Here is a 17,534-nt window from a genome sequence, read left to right on the forward strand (position 1 = left end):
TTTTGGAGATTGCATTTGAGATTAAGGTCCCTTTTGCCAGCGCTGGTGAGATTGCTTCTAGAGAAAAGTTCTGCATCACTGACAGGATAGAAACCCCATGAACTGTTGAGATAATGCCTAGAACAGAAACAATCTAATGCAGATTCTCCCACCTGGCATGTTAGGGCAAGAAGAATCTATTATGATGTGAGTGTTACCTAGAAACAAGTTTCACTCAAAGTCCAGCTTATGTAATTAAGGCACGACTTAATAAGCCAGAAAATGCCTAAACCTTATATACACACAAGCAGCCCCTTAGCTTCTTCCTTCACACCGGCAGGGAAGGAAACCAGAACACTGCAAGTTCCCATTACATGCAAGCTGGGAACTATGGTTTGTGGCTTCCAAACAAGCCAGGATGCAAAAGTCATCACTGAAGTAGTTAACTGCGCTTTCTTGGGCTTTTCTTCCCCCCACTCAAATGATGCAGGAGCGGAAGGGGTGCTTGCAAATGAACTAAGCTGCTGCATGTCCTGGCTTATGAAGTGAGGACTCGATTACACAATTGTAGTCAATGTGTTTTCTGTGTTGCTATCACACACAAAAGAGTAGGGTACACATTTGCTTAAATAAACTTCCCAGTCATTAAAAGACAAAATCTTCTTAAAAGTATGTCCAAGGAAAAGACTATATATTTTATGATTTTCCATTCGTTAATGTTATTCTCGCTGCTTAATACATTGCATATGAGCTATTGTGAGGTTTTGAACTTTGCTTGACTTTAGTTCCAGCTGCAGCAGTCCTGAATTAGTCCTTTACTAAGTAGCCCAAGATTTTCTGCAGCATCTTCTACCTTATAGTAGTCACATAAGAAAATAAACACCAGTCTTTTTGCTACTTATTCTCTGCAACACGGCATATGCTGAATCCTAGGTACACTTGATAAGCTCCCCACCCACCCACTGGCCACAAAACCCCTAAAAACCAAGAAAAGCAGTGTGGAGAATTATACCAAATTTATTCAGTTTAATAAAGAAAGTAATGTCCTAGTTTATTTTAACTGGGATCAACTCATCAGTCTGTATTAATCCAGACTGGTGCTAACACCTTCATCAAATGTCGCAAAGGAATGTAATGAGGGGAAAGCTGCTTTTGGCTTTCAGATTCTGACCTCATCAATTAGTATCCAAAAGCAAAAGCAAGAAATTGTTAAGGATGGGTGGCACAAGGTCCTCCAAGAGGGCACAGTTGACAGATATGATATCCATAGAAGAAAACTGGTTAAGATGGCATTCTGCATGTTCCACCGCTCACTACTGTTTAGCTGGGCATGCATACTAGCACACTGGGAAGCAAAGCAGTTACCCAGGAGTCTCCACCCCATATTTCCCAGCTTCCCACGTTGAAGTTGCGAGGTCCACCTGATTTGCCTGGGAAAGAATTTGAGCGCTACATAGCAAGTAAGAAGAGATAAGTATTCAGCACTTTCTTTAAAAGAAAAACAATTTATAACACACACTCTCTTAATAGTAAATGTCTTTATTTTAATGACTATTTAAGAAAGTGAACTGCTATTCGTATTTAATAGATTAATAATACATTAATGCAAAATGGAGGAGATATTTACATCCCACACAACATTCATACTGACATTGCGAACTATGTAGAAAGACAAATGAAAATGAAAATTAAACTGAAAATGAACACTAAACACAATTCATTATAAAATTTAAGCATCTTGGCATTTTCTCATAGGTTTGCACATTCAAATTATATCTGATCGATTACCAACTTTTTAATCTATTGACTGTATTTGCCTAATAAGCGTGCATTAAAAAGTATGATCAAAAGTAAGCTAAAAAAAACTACCCTGAAGTATTCTGTACTGAAGAGTGCTCCACACACTTTCTTCAGCTCATTCCTGACCCAATCCAAATGGGGGGAGGGCCTACAAATTTGAAATCAAAGTCCTTTTCTAATTCCCAGTAGGGCCACCTCTCTAAGTAGCAATGGTTTGGGCAACATTCAGCATAGACTCAGCAGTGGAGATGGGAGTATAAGCTACAAGCCCTGCTGGATTTGCAACAGCTTTCTGAGTTTCCTAGAAAGAAGAAAGGCTGACCAACTCCAAACTGTGTTTATGCAGAAAAAAACACATGAGGTGGGAAAGTGTTCTTGACCTTAGCTGTTCCAGAAACCAGCCAGAAAGCAAAATATGTAAATAGGGACAGCTAGCAAACTCAATGTAATTTAATGATCAACACTGGGTAAGTGTGATGTGTCTGATCCTATATTTGACACTGCCACCATAGGAATTTATAATATTTATTTAGCTCTGTTCACAGCAGACACCAAAAGTTTACATTTGAACCTAAAAAGCAATATATTTTGAAAGCCCTGTGGAAGATAACAGCATGAACGGTTTGTATGTGACTTTCTGAGTAATACTTCCATGAGGCAAGAACACACTATTGATCGAAGTATCGATCAGGTCACTGGTAACTGCAATCAGAAGATGCATCTGTTCTATGAATCTACATTTTGAATGAGGACACAACAAAAATGATGTCCATGAATTAGTAAAATTCATGGGGGAAATGGATGTAACATCTATTTAACTTAACTACATTTTATTCCTACAGAATTCCTCACAATCAAAATGCTATTAGTTTCTATCTTCTATTAACAGGTTTTTTTAAACCCAGTCACAGCTCTCCCTTGCTGCAAACCTCCTTTCCTTTCCAATGCGTTCATTACATTATTTTGAAGCAACAATTCAGAGGAGCGGAAAACATACGCCAACGATTTTGCTAGCCTTCACTAAGCATGTCTACAAATAGAAAGTACTTAACAGAAAACTGCCAAATTTAGGCCAGCAAGTAAATACTGCAGGGAAATAAAAGGTTCAGTGTGTTTCATACCTTGCTAGTAGATGCCTTGTAAGTAGTCTTTAATTTCTGAGACAGCTGACTGGTACTATGACTGGCTGTTAAGACAAATAAATTTAAAGGGAGTGAGTTTTCAAAGGCTGTTTCATTATTTTATTCGAACATTTGTGATAACACCCTTCCAACAAATCACCAACTTAAGTTATGAAAAGCCAACTAAGAGAGGTATACTTGTCCACCTTCTTCTTACCTTTTGTTTTCAGCTGTCCCTTGCTCAGTTCAGCTCCATCAATGGTTTGGCCTTCAGCTGCTAAGCGTTCATTAAGTGTATCAATCTCTCTACGTACTAGCAGTAGCATAAAAATCAATGTTAATGAAGATAATAGGCATTCAATCACAACTTTTAAATTATCACACATTCCCTATTTCCAAGGTCTCAACTGTGCAGCCTAGTAGTCTCCAGTTTCCATCTACCAAAAGGGCTTTCTGCATCTGTGGTTTATCTGTATACCACAAGTAGTAAGCGTAATCTTAAACCAGCAGCCATCAGATTCAGACATAATTTCACAGCAGGCTTTGCCATGAGGAAGTTGCTTCAAAACTACAGTTCCAACGGGAATAACTCTGATGCAAAAGAGCCATTAGTAAATGCAAATAAAAATTCAGGAAGGAAAGACCGCTATCTCTCTTCCACAATCAGCAAGTCACCGCTTGCCAAAGAGCTTGTTCCTGCATGTAATTCCACTCCAGATTGAAAGACAATGAACCCAGCATTAGAGCTTCACATATTTTTGCCAAGTTTAAAAAGAGAGAGCATCCAGTCTAGATATCTGGCACAGCAATCTTGAATCAATAAACACAAGTAATGATAATAATGGAGAATTTTATATATTATACAGCCCTAAAAAGTAGACATAATTCTTCACAAATTCCAAGAACCCATGAAGTTAGCCCCCCACGCTGGCTCTGTCCTCAACATCCCCTCCAGACATCAAGAAAACCATCACAAAAAGAATGGGGGAGTTGAAAGGGAGAGCCTATGTACATTCAGCCAAGAACATGTAGATTCCCCCTTTCAGGATTTGTGTTCAATGTGCAAAGGTCTGGAGATGAAGTCAGCAGTGGTGGAGATGAACTCAAGGATGGAGGTGGGGGTAAAGCAGGCAGTTCTACATATTCTGTAAAGGGCTTATATGGCAAACATATTATGCCTTGCTATGCATAGTTACATTTTTATGCTGCCTTATGATTAAACTGCTGTGGCTTTAAAATATTGAAGCGTAGCTGATACTTAGTTAAATAAAGAATTAAACAGGAAGTCATATCAGACATCCAAATGCTCTGTTTATACATATATATATATATATATATATATACACACACACACATACCTGCATACTGAACATGACAGACTGTACGGATCAAGTTAAAAGGAATTAGACAGTGCAAGTGCTAGGACCTCAAACACATGTGATAGGTGGATATGTAACTTGGGAAATGTAAGTGTCCATTCAGAGTTGTTACTAAGCTGTTAATTCACAATCATGTATGGGGGCAGGGGACCAGAATAATTAGCTGAAATATAATGCATCTAGTATATTCTCCATGCCCTTCCATGCCCTTTCAACTTTTCAAATATTTTTCCAATACATTATATAAAGATCAACTCACATTCGAGATTTTCAATGTAGAGGTTTTCAAACTCTCTTTCTATTTGGCCAAAAAGTTCCAGGAGTGTATTTCTTACAGATGATGGTAGTTTAGAATCCTTGAAAGAATAAAAAATATTAAAAATTATTGGAGTGCTTTATATTGCTTTAGTGCATTTTTGAATCTTAATGCCAATTCTGTAATTTTACTCCAAAATCTATCCTTAAATAATTTTCCCATTATACCAAAGAAGAGTTCAAATTTAAATCATACTTCAATCTCCACTGTTGTGTTGATTTGGGGGGGGGGGAATATTAGTGAGTCACAGAACACTCTGCTAGATGAAGTGAGCGCTATTTTGCCAATTCTTTCAGTTTCTCCAGCTCCCCACCCCAAAAACTACTGTGAAGGGTCGAGGGACTCTCAAGAACAATTGACCATGATTCAGTCATAAACCAAGTAGCATGGAATGGTAGGTGCCTCAATAATGACGACACCATAAACAACTGTCTGAGCCAAGGCACAGCCTTGATTCCCTGTTCAGCAGTGAAGACCAATGATGCGGCTTTGAGCATATACACCCCTTGTTTCACCTGAACATTCATAAAAGGATGATAAGTTGAGGATAAATGAGGTGAAGGACTGAATGCTTAGGCATTCCCAAGTTTTAAACTAGGAGTTATAGGCTTTTACATTTCATCATTCCTCACAGTATGGAAACCCCCCATGCTGCCTTGGCAAGTTTTGTTTTGTTTTGTTTTTGAAAAAAAGATCTTTTGTTTTTTGGAATTATATGGAATTAGTCTTGCTGCTCAATAGATTGTTATCAAGCTATTGTAACTTGCCTTAATAGGATTAAGTAGAGAATTTAAACAAACAAATATAAATCAACAAATACACACAAACTCCAGCCAAATTTACCTGGCCTTCCAACATCTCTCTCTGCAATCCTGATCGCTCCTGTTCAGAACTGTTTGTTCTTCGTATAGAAAGACTGTGAGATTTGCGTTTCTGCTTGGCTTGGCGAGCAGTGGCACAACTTCCACTTTCTGTGGGCATTACTTCAAAAAAATAACTTCCCAGAAGTTCCTAAGATAAACTAAAACCAAGTGTTAAATATTAGAATTCGCCTTATATAATGAGTTAGTCTTAGAAGAAATAATTGTAATGGAAAAATTTAAGCCTGCAAAATTCTTAAATCATTTTTAGGGAAGGGATATTTTGTTTTTGTCTGAGGAAAAAGAGCTGCTTTTAGTTAAGGTTATTTAATTCTGATTCTATTTAAAAAATAATGCTGCGGATATATGAAAACAGGAGAATTGAGACCACATTCTCTGCCATTAATTGTTAGCTAAAAAGCCACCGTATAAATAAAAAAAATCATTCTCTAGGCTAGGGGCCTACTAAGTGCCTTCGAAATGCAAACCTAGTGAGAATTCCAAAATGCTTCCAGCAAACAATCAAACACCTACTGCAGTTCAATGAAATGCATGCAAAGTCATAAACCCAGCTGTAAGTAAAGGAAGATGATGTTTGAAGGGTGGAGTCAGGTAATATTTAGTAGAATATTTAGTAAAATGTTGCAGCAGTTTACTAACTTGTTCTTTCATAAAACCCCTTACACAAAGATTGTGTTATAATCAAATTAAAGTCTTTAAAAAGTTAATTCATTTAACATTTAATGCGACTAAGAATATTAAAACGGATTTGCAAATGTATCTTTTTTTAACATTTGCTCTATTCGAAAATCATCACTATGCATTTCAAAAGTCATCTGAACTGTGTTTAAATTACCTGACAGTACCTTCAACCATACTTGCCCATGCATGAACCATACTGCTCCCATATGAAAATCAAGTTGTGCTTCATTTAGGGAACAGTGTCCAAGAAACTCCACTGTATCCAAATCTTTTGACAATTAATATGAATCTATTAAGCAAGATACATTTTCCATTTCCTCCCCTCCTCAAATTCCATTTTAACAAGAGCTGAAGCATTTCCTCAATTAAAAACCTTTCAGTTAAAGAAGATGGCCACTGTTCATCTGACAGCGGAATTTGTTCTAGTACAAGAACTTACATAACCATGGGAGGCAGACAACACTTTAACAAAGGTATTCCTCCTCTTCCCCCATGGGAAAGAATGCCTCTTCTAAAATGGTGTCTTATTCATGTGTCAATAATCTAAAGACAAATAATACTGTTCAGAATTATAATTCTATTTGTATACAATTTTAAACAATTATAGCTCATAGTTAATCAATTAAATTTTCTTTAATTGGTGCCAGCTCTAATTTTAACATGTGAGTTTTTAGCTTCAATAACAGAACAATGGCTAATTGTTACTTTGAATCCAAGGTTAAAAGACTATCAACCCAGAAGGCAACATTCATTTCCCCCACCCGAAAAAGAATTCCAAAACAATGACAGTCCAGGAAAGAGACCCAGGAACTTGCAGAACAAAGAAGAAAGCAATAAAGCTAAGCAAAGAAGTTTGAGCAGCATTTAAAACAACTGTGTGGAAATCCCTGATGTAGGGAGATTTGACAATACAGCAACTCTCAAATTAGGAATGAGAACTGTTATGTACATCTAACAACTAGAAGACTGCTGGGGTTTGAAAAATCTAGGTTATGAAATCTACAGCCAAAAACAAATGCATGTTTTGCAAATTGCAAGGCCATGTAGTGTAAATAATACTTGAAATTAACACAGAAAAATACGTGACTCTGTTTAATAAGACTTACTAATTAAGGCTGAGGATACTGTGTTTTGGTACATGGATATGAGCAAGGAGCATTCCTCTGAAACAGCCTTTCCTATAAGCTAAACACCCTTTTCACATGTACTTTTCTTGTGACTAGCAACCAACAGAAATGGTATCAGCGGTTTGGAAGATGTCTCCAAAAGGTCAACCTGTTAGTGATAATTTCCCTCCACTAGTCATTATTAAAATTCTTAAGCTCAAAGCAGACCCAAGGGGACTCAGATTTTCCTCATCTTTGTGCTAGCTCTGGCTAAAAGATCTACTACACTCATAGAACAACTGAACATAGATAATGTATTTTAATCTGATGGTGCAATTTAACCTTCTCTTTTAATCATGGTCAAAACGTTCTGCAAAATGAACACTTTCTTTAAGCCATTTTTCACAGCATCAGGAAAACAACCGGCTGTTTAGATACAGGCCCTTTTTTATCATTTCCAACAAGAAAGGAAGAGCCACAATTCAAGTGATACAAACCAAATTTGGAGAGTAGGAAGAAATCATTTTAATATTTATTCGTATTTATTCTGAATCATGCACCTACATCTACAAGGTGCTAAACAAAACACAGGAAAAAATCATGCCCCTGCCGAATGCAGTTTCCAGTGCAATTTAGACAAAACTAAAAACCTTCAAAAACTGGAAGAGGACAAACATAATAAAGCACCGTCAAAAGCTTTGAGGGGGGAAAATACAATTTTAGAACTAGAGAAGTTATTTGTTCATAAAATGTTAACAGCTTAGTCAGTTGGACATCATCATTCTGCATTTCATTATACTAATGATCCTTTGCACATCTTCATGCACCAGAATGACTGCAAAATTCATGCATTATTCAGGAAAAAGACATGCTTAAATGCAAGCCCTCCTCCAGATCTTGCAAGAAGTTATACCTAAAGCTGAGGAGGCAGCAAGCAAACACACACACACACACACGCACAGAAGACGGGGAAAAGGAGAAATTAACAAGCAGGATTCAAGGACCCACTGACACGTGATATTTCTCCTACACCAACCACTGTTGTGTGCAATAAACATGTACACCACTGTATGTGACAACAGAGTATATTTATCATTATTAACACACACATCACGAAGCCAGCGTAGGAAAAAATTCATGTGCAGCAGCTCCAAGTGTACTTTAAGGCTGCAATCCAATGCTAACATACATGAAAGTAATCCCCAATGAACTCAATGGGGCTTGCTTCCAAGAAGATATATATAGCATTGTACTGTAAAACTATCCAAAAGACCGAACAGCCTTTAGCTTTTAAAGAGAGATTACTGAACCTTAAAAGGGGGGGGGATATTATCCTTTAAGCTTTGGTAGCAAATCACTTAAGTTGGAAAGGTGATTTCTGTCAAGATCAATTGCCCTTTCACCACAAAAATCTTACAAATTTAATGTAAGAAATTGAAGTCCTTAGCAAAACACTATGATACATGGAGATACACAGCACAATCCTATACATGTTTACACAGAAGTAAATCTCATTGAGTTCAATGGGATGTACTCCCAGATAAATGAGTATAGGATTGCAGCCACAAGAGGGGATCATTGCTGGCAGTTACCTGGATTCACCCTATTAAATTAGGTTTTCAAAATAATGGAAATTACCTGTCCAGTATATCAGTGTCATGTTAAATATCCTATGAAAACCATATTAAATATTGATTAGTGAAACAATACAAAAATTAGTCAAAAAGACTTTCACATTTTAAGTCAATGATTGCTGAAGCATGCAAAACTACCACCTATACTTTAATCTTCCTGCTATCATGCATGTTAAGGGCCACAAGGAGAACATTAGTGAGAAATGAAAAAATCCACAGTTCAGATGTTGCAGTTTACTTTCAGTATGAGCTGACAGGTACGCTTACTGCACCATCATAAGCCTACTTCTTGAAAGCATATTCCATTTGTTTCCATGAGATTTAATATCAGTGGAATTGTTTTAGAGTAAAGCCTTATTCAGGTGTTCAGCCTCCAATGAAGGATGAGTGGTGCCCTGCTATGCCCCCTCCCCAATGCTATCCACACATTAGGGGCATGGCAGCAGCAGGACCGTTTTCCAAATACACACTGGCTAGCCCCATAAACTATGATCCTGAGCATTCAGGGTTGCGGCTCATGGAGACAGGCAACAAGCATTTGGCAAGTTGTCCCACCGCAGACATGCCCCCAATGTATGGATAGTACTACGGAGGAAATAGTACCTGCATGCAAAGACAGGCTCTAGTAAATTGAGTGGACAAGGCCAATAGCGGGTCTGATGGTCAAGAAGGCAGTTTCTGCACACGCTCTAGATAAAGGGAAGTGAGGGGTTGGTAGAGCTCTTCACCCAAGGAAGGTAGCCCATCTAGGAGAAGCAAAACTCTGATCCCAAACCCCTGCTGCCTTGGGAGATATCTTTGGTAGAAGAAAATGCTAAGGAGTAAATCCTGCCCAAATCTGGAGTGCAGTTCCTAAAGCAGTTGGGTGGCATCTTGTATGCCTCCTTCCCACAACTCCTGCAGCCAAGCTGGTGCCGAACTTATTGCTCGACTTTCCTTTGGATCACATCAGCAAGGACCAGGGGGTCTTGCCATCTGGGAAGTCCAAGTCATCCATACTCACTGCCCAGGCTTCTTCCCCAGGGAGGTCAATTTGGTGCTGCTAATGCAGCAGTTTGACTTCACCCCTGGAGATGCACTCCACAGTCTCTCAAGACAGATGGGTGCAAACCAGAGAAGGGCCATAGCAGAGCACAGGGACACACACAATGTGGATGTACCCAGCCCCACTTCAATTGATTATAGACCTGTGAGGATACAGAAGTACAGATGTAGTTGTAATCCAAAGTATGCACATTCACTTGCAGGTAAGCATAGCGTGAACTGGATACATGGGATCTCTCAGCACACCACTAGCTAGGCCACACTGATTAAAATACAGCGTCATAAGAACATAATCAGATGATTCAAGACAATAAGTAAATGTTAACTATAATATTACATTGTAAACAGACAGGAATCTGCAGGAATCTATACAAACATCCCTGCACACATAAGTGAAAATCACAAAAGGGGGGTCACCCTCTAAACACCCGTTTTTTCCTGCTCTCCAGCTCTCTTCAATCCAGACCGAAATATCTACAGCTGAAGCTCTGGAGCTGGCTGGAAGATGTGCGCTTCAGCTGTTAGGTGTGGAGGCTGAGCAGCCTAAACAAAGCCTTGCTGTGCCTCTGGTCTTTTGGGGGCTTTCTGTGCCCTCAATGACATACTTGTCTGGCGCCAGGGAGGGTCACCTTGCAAGCCCTGAGGACTTTCCCCCATTTCCTGGTACGTACGTATTTCCCAGTGCCACACAGATACACAGTCACACACAAGTCAACTGTGCATTAAGTGGGGTGACGCCTGTATTTGGAATTTCTCAAGTTCTGTTGGGAGTCCTCTCGCATTCATAGGCCAAAAGGTGCAATTGTAGCCTTCCCATGGCAACATATGAAACTATCAGGTCACCTAACATAGGTCTGGTTTCTGTAAACCACTGTGGATGAACTTGATTGTTTTTAATGTCCCCTTCATTTGTTGCAATTGTTTCGCATGAAGAAGTCAGATCAAGGTCTGACTACACATTTGAACTATATTCATTTGAACTAGTGTTGCACAAATGATATTTTCAAAGCTATTTGCTAACGTAATGGGGCAGCAACTGATGACTCCAACTCAAAATGGCATTATGGCAAAGGTAACATCACCCTTGAGTATATAAGAACTAGTTTGCTAAGTTGTAAACAATGCTCCCTTAAATGCCCCAAGCAAAAAAATTTGCAACAGTGATAAATCAGGTCCACAGCAGAAAAACGACTTGCCTTAAGTTATTCACATAGTAACAAAACATCCCATAGAAGGTAGGAGAGATATAAAATATTCTACAATGGCAAAGAGACAACTATACTGTTTTTTAATACTACTATTCCAGTATCCGAATTATCCTTTACTGTGCATGTTTTATACCTTTAAAATAAAACACAGAACATCTATTTTCTATTGAGTGTATCAGATTATTTCTGATTATTTATTTCTGGAAGATAAAATGTAAAACAAATTATCATTTAATTGTCAAAGATGTAACAAGAATAGCAAGCATAAAAGATCAAGCAACAATGTTACAAAGTCCCCCCACTAAGTCACCTACTTTAGCAATAGTTGGTATTCCTAATATGCTTACTTGTCCGATCTTAAGTAATCAAGACGAGCTGTGTAATGAAAGAAAAAAATCCCTCAGGCATTCATGTTTCTGAAAGCCAAGAGACAATATCTCTTTCAGGAAATATCAGAATGCGGAAAGAATTCCTAAAGCAGTGTGCTTCCTTTTTTGTCCATTTAAAATTGCTTAAGTTTGAGGGAGGGAGAGTGGTAGAGCAAGTATAAATGCAAAATAAAGCTCCCCACCCCTTTCTGCTCTATTCTCCAACATACAGCTTGATTTGGCATTCAAATTTTAAACAGGCATTATCATTAATAAATGAATACTTTCCTGGGAATGGAGAACTTGAAAGAAGTGTTTCCCTTAAACTTCTTTTTAACAAACAAACACAGAAGTTAACGGTTAAGATTTTCAGAGGGCTAGGCATGTTAATCTGTTGCAGAAGGAGCAATAATAAAGAGTTTTGTTGTGCCTTAAAGACTACATCATTTATTGCAGAATAAGCAATTAGTTAAGATTGTAGAATAAAATTAAGCCTTGTTTAGCGGAGCAGGGGTTTTCAAGCTGTGTTCCAAGGAAAATAAGAATTCTTCAAAGATTCCCTGTGTTTCCCACATACACAAAAATAGTAATGGTAGTCAACCTTTCCTAAATGATGGCTTGATGGCTTGCTCACAACCAGCGTTAGATAACCAGTATAAGCTAATCACCACATGGCACCTTAAACCTAGGTTATGGGTGCCACCTCTGTCTATGTGGTGGGATTTTTTATTATTATTCATTTCTATTTCCCTCTAAAGAAAATCTCAAAGCAGATTACAACATATTAAAAAATCAAATGAAACAATCCAGAATAAAACAGCAACAAGACATTTCCACAAACTGGCTGGCTGCCTGGTGCGCAGCAGCTTCTTTTGGTGCTTGGGCGCACAGCAGAAAATGCTGCTGCGTACTAGCCATGTGATGAAGATGTCAGTCACTTAAAATGTTTTGAACTAAAACTCCCATTATCCCTGACCATTGGCCATATTGGCTGGGGATGATGAGAGTTGCAACCCAAAACATCTGGAGGGCACCATGTTGAATGGCATTGTTCTAGACCAGTACTTTAGCTAGGGGTGGAGGCCTGAGCAGCACTCCATGTGAATTCAGAGCACATTCATGAAAATTCCCTGGAATCCTTTATAAATTTCAGATCGTCATCAGAAAGACAAGTAAAGAAATCTGCAATATTATGACCAATTCTGACCACCAAAATCAGCAGCCATGATTCAGGGAAGCAGACAGTTCAGTTTATCCAGAAGATCTCTTCACTTTTCCTGGTGTCAGTGTCCCAGAGGACAATTCTTCAGTCTTTATATAAGATTTGCCAAACCAGTTTGCATTAGGAACAGGAGTGGAAGGGCAGTATTAAAACAGAAGGTTGGGACAGGATCATAACAAAGAATATTAAGCCAGGAATGAACCCAGTGGGTCAGTCAGTTAACTGAGGAAAGCCAGCAGATACAGGAAGGGAAGAAAACAAGCAACAGAAAACCCAGTTCTATTATGTTCTGGTAAAAAACTGCTGAGGCACTGAGGCAGGAAGGAAACAGACTGAAACAGGATGCCATGTGGAAAGATTGGTACATGCATATCACCTGACTCGAGCACTGAAGTCTCAAACAGCGGCTACAGGAAAAATGAGCCTCGTCTAAATTTGGCAATATGCATCTACCTATACCCAGCCACTAGCAAATGGTGGCCCAAAGAATTTAACTGTGATGACCTGACAGCAGAGTTCTTCTCACACACTATCCACAATGCAGTCTGCTTTTTAATTCAGGAGTTCTGTGGCACAGCATGGGAAGCAGATGATTGGGTGGATAGGCCTATTAGATGGGCTAATGACAACAGGCGTATATAGTAAACAGTCCTCTGGCCTAACACCTAAAATGTCCAACCAAATTACACGATTCTTTTCAACCAGTAATTTCCTGCAGTGGATTTTCACTTGCTGTTGAAATAACCTAATCGCTGAGTTCTTTCATAGCTTCCAAAGCTCTGCTAATTTTCATGAGCAAAACCAGCAATTTCCTTAGGTCACATCATTGTTCACTTTCCTTATCATAAACACACCTGGCTGAAGTGCATGCTTTAAAGCCATATCTAATCTCCACTTACTTTGCATAAACCCAGATATTTATCTGCACATTTCATTATTCCATTAACAATATTATCTCATTCTGTTACACGTCTCTCTTAATTCCGAGCTTGCACAGTGTTTTTAAAAAGCCCTGACCAAATACGAAATTTCTTCACATGTTGCTGGAATCCAATGATTTTTATAACAGCAGAGATGCGGTCTTGCTTTCCTCAAAATTAACAAAGCTTTATTCTTGCCTATTCACAGTATACTCCCAAAGTTTCTGCTTATTTTAATATTGATTTTGTAAAATAATAATAATGTTCATAAAATATAAATATGAGTAGGAAAATATGACAATTTGATTTGAACTTGAAGTCTACAAGCACTTGGAAAACACTCAGTCATTTCCCTGATTAACAGCTAAATAGGAGGAAAGCACCCCCATCACTGGCTGATAACTACATTTTTAAATTCATCATTATGGGAGTTTGATGGCTATTCAAACAGTACCAACAATTAATCCAAAATGAAATTAACCATGGTCACATTATATAGCATATATGTAGAGTACTAAAATTCATCCTCTGAAGATTATACAATAACATAAAGTACATGTTGCTAATTTAAAAATGAGCAAGAATGCTTGAGAAGATTCCACATAGTTCGGAATATAAGAAAAATTCAAAGCCTACTTTGAGGTATTTTTCCAATCAAGCCATGTATAAATTTTATAAAATAAATAAAATAATGAAACTGAACAATATTGTCAAATCTAGCAATCCCACTGTCATTTTTGCAACCTGGGGGGGTGTGCCACAACTTGCCATTCTAACCTAGTAATGCTGAAACTATCTGAGCTTTTTAATCACAAACTCAGTAATACAATCTTATCTCAGCCATTCAGTCAGGAATGAGATTGTTCATGTCATACATGCACTGCCCAAGATATCCTCTGCTGCACTACTTTTTAAAAATAAATTCTGCCTGTTCTATTCTTTTAAATACTTTTCCACCTTCCCCTTTTTCTCCTTGCTGACAAACAGCATAAGGTTAAGAAAATTAGAATTCAACTAACCAGTGACAAAAGGGTTTTGAAAATTATTATTTTACCACTTTAAAGCAAATGTGGGAGGATTATGTGTCAAGGGATATTGGAAATAGTTATTTCTTCCATAATCAAAGCTTGAGAATTAATAGCAACATGGGAAGCTGCCTGGTAACAAGTAAGACCAACCAACCACTCATCTCTCTCAGTATTGCCAAAACGGACCTGCAGGAAGTCTCCAGTGATTCAGAAAGGAATCTTCAAAGTCCTACTTGGACATGATGGGAACATTTTGCAGACAATGAATGTGCTTTACCTATTGAGTTGGAATGCCTCTCCCAAATTTCTATGTCAATATGTGATTTTTTTTTTTATGCTACAGTATTTTTAATTTTGTTGTGATATATATTTTTATTTGGAAGCCATGTAACGTTTGATTTTATCACAGAATAGGAGGATATAAATGCCCAAATAAACCATCACCACTGTACACAGAAACATAACCTGGAAACATTCCAGCAGCGCAGTAACCTGGGCATTCAAAATTTCTTGCTACTTCATTAGAAACAGAATTTCAGTGTGAGATTCTATCAACAGTCCATCAAGATCAGCATTATTTTAAAATGGGTAGCCAGAGGCTACAGGGTGATTTATATGAGCAGCAGAATGGCAATACCTATGTCTCATTAGTCCTCACAATCTGACAACCTACTGCCTGCATCACTTTTAAAGTGGGTTGCTTATTTCTGCATGTAGAATTAGTACCTTAAGAATCTGTGATGCAGATGAAAGGCATGCTAATATTCTATGTATAGGGACAAGTAATCAAGTTTAAACATTATGTTAAACATAATGTAAACATTAAACATCATGGGCAACACCTACATGGGTATGATGTTTTTATACACTAAATGTTACTTCTTCTTGGGCCTAATATCTGGAACATACGATCTTTCAACACAATGAGTAGTAGCAACTAACAGATTAATCCTGCATCAATTTATCAATTCTTTTCAGCCATGGGGAGGTTGTGGCCTTCATGAAACCTTAAGAAAATAAATTCCAAAGGATGTGACATTCCATAGGTTTTGTGTTATATTAAATGTTTTCTTTAGCTTAGTTATCACAGACAATACTTATCTCCAGTCTATACATTTCAGCAAGAGACACCAAGAAACTTTATGTCTCTTAGGGACAGCTATTTTTCTCCTTAAGATCATCTCATTTCTAAACCTAAAGGAGATGCATCCTAACAACATTTATATATAGCCTGCAGGTTTATCAGAGGCTCTCTTTTGTTTTGGTTCAGGCAAACAGCATTAATCACTTGTTCAAGGAAAACAAATGCAAGTGAAGGCTTCTCTGCCATGAAATCATTAACCACATCACTGTTACAGAAAAGGTCTAACCAAACTAGGTGGCCTCAAGTAACCACTCTGTTTGAGCTCCCACTGCATAATAAGTGAATAATATTAATTTACCTTAATTGGACAACATAAAGATTACTGAGAATTTATTTGAAGTGGTCTGAATACTTAAAAATGATATGTAAGTGATTACTACTGTTGGAAATACATATATGTGCTATGTGAATGCTTATTTTCATTAATAATACAGAGTTACAACAGATGCAACACTGTTTCAATTCACTTGGTGTGAAACTCAAACACCGCAAGCCCTGTAGAATGAATCCTAAGCTATTTCCAAAACTACAGAAAAAGAGCTGTTATTTTATTACAGGGAATGTGTTTGGGGATGTGAAGTTCACTGAAACACTACAGGCTCTCTGAATCTAATTGGCAGCCTTCCACACACTAATTGCCCTGATTACCTCATTTGTTCAAGAAACATACACCTTGGAGCAAGGGTACTGGTGAACACCTCAGCATTCAAACAGCAGGATTCACTTTCAGGCTATTCAGAACAACCACCACTTAACTTAAGACAGTTAATGTGACCTTCTCTGTGTGTTTGTTTGTGTGTGAAATGTTCTCCCTTTTGAATGAGTACTGTAAATCCTCATTTATTTATCCTGGGCTTTCCCTGGCCATTAGTACCAGCCCCAGATGTCCTTGGTTCTGGCTGCTCCGAACTTTTTAACCTGATAATGTTAGCTTGACTGGATTCCTGTACTGTTTGATGCTGTGAACTGTTTACAGCATAAAGCGTTTGCAGTTACGGTAACAAAGCAGCACAGCTGTTGTTTTTAAGCAAAATAAAGCAAAATGCGGCTGCAGGCAGCCCCTTTACTCCCCCCCCCCCGCGCCTCTTTCTTCAAATACCCCATTCGAGTAAACCTGTCTATTTTATCAAACTTAATTTCTTCCCAGGCACGCACACACAATTGAAAAACAAAAAAAAGGTTGAAAATGAGCACAAACGTGTAAGGGAAACACAAAGAAGCATGCTGTTTACATGGGGTCCATCAACTCCCCACCCCACCCCCCACGTTGCGGGATATCCCTCAGCAGTTCTCCTGACCTTCACACACACACACACACACACACACACACACACGAGGCATGGAGCACCTATTGCCACTTCACCCCAACCTTAATACAGATCTTGTCCCCCTCCCCCAAACACACAGACACGCTCCAGTTCCCTGTGGAGGAGAAGCAGATGGGATTCCTTGCCTTCCCCTCCCCCCGGGGGGGCTGAGGGGACGTTTCCCCCTCAGGGATAGGAAGATGGCGGGGGGGAGGGGAAGGGAGAGAGGCGCGGACTAGAGGCCCCCCCGAGCTCGGCTCACCTCTGAAATCCAGCTGGGAGGCGGAGGGGGCGGCTCCCGAGCCCGGAGAGGGAGGGAAGGAAGGCGGGGAGAAGAACAAGCCAAGCCGAGGAGAGAGGGGGGGAATAGAGTGGGGGGGAGGCAAGCTCCGGTTA

General features: G+C 38.7%; 1 protein-coding gene across 5 annotated transcripts in view; it reads right to left on the minus strand.

Annotated features, from left to right (window-relative positions):
* The window catches only part of WDR37 (WD repeat domain 37), a 50,643-nt gene extending 33,109 nt beyond the window's left edge, over positions 1 to 17,534 (minus strand). For 2 of the 5 annotated variants that reach the window (XR_014503674.1, XM_083406577.1), the window contains exons 1-5: positions 17,401 to 17,534; positions 5,439 to 5,616; positions 4,539 to 4,635; positions 3,118 to 3,213; positions 2,901 to 2,965 (exon numbers count right to left, since the gene is read on the minus strand). Coding sequence is in view for 4 of the 5 variants with exons in the window: in XM_083406577.1 (XP_083262703.1) it covers positions 2,901 to 2,965; positions 3,118 to 3,213; positions 4,539 to 4,635; positions 5,439 to 5,576 (396 nt within the window). In the remaining variant the exon portion in view is untranslated. Of the gene's footprint in view, positions 1 to 1,344; positions 1,429 to 2,900; positions 2,966 to 3,117; positions 3,214 to 4,538; positions 4,636 to 5,438; positions 5,617 to 8,901; positions 8,934 to 17,400 lie in introns of all 5 variants that reach the window. The other 3 variants (XM_083406576.1, XM_083406575.1, XM_083406578.1) reach the window with 3 other exon arrangements.

The sequence above is a fragment of the Podarcis tiliguerta genome (assembly GCF_965153285.1).
Source record: "Podarcis tiliguerta genome assembly, chromosome: 12".
Lineage (NCBI taxonomy): Eukaryota > Metazoa > Chordata > Lepidosauria > Squamata > Lacertidae > Podarcis > Podarcis tiliguerta.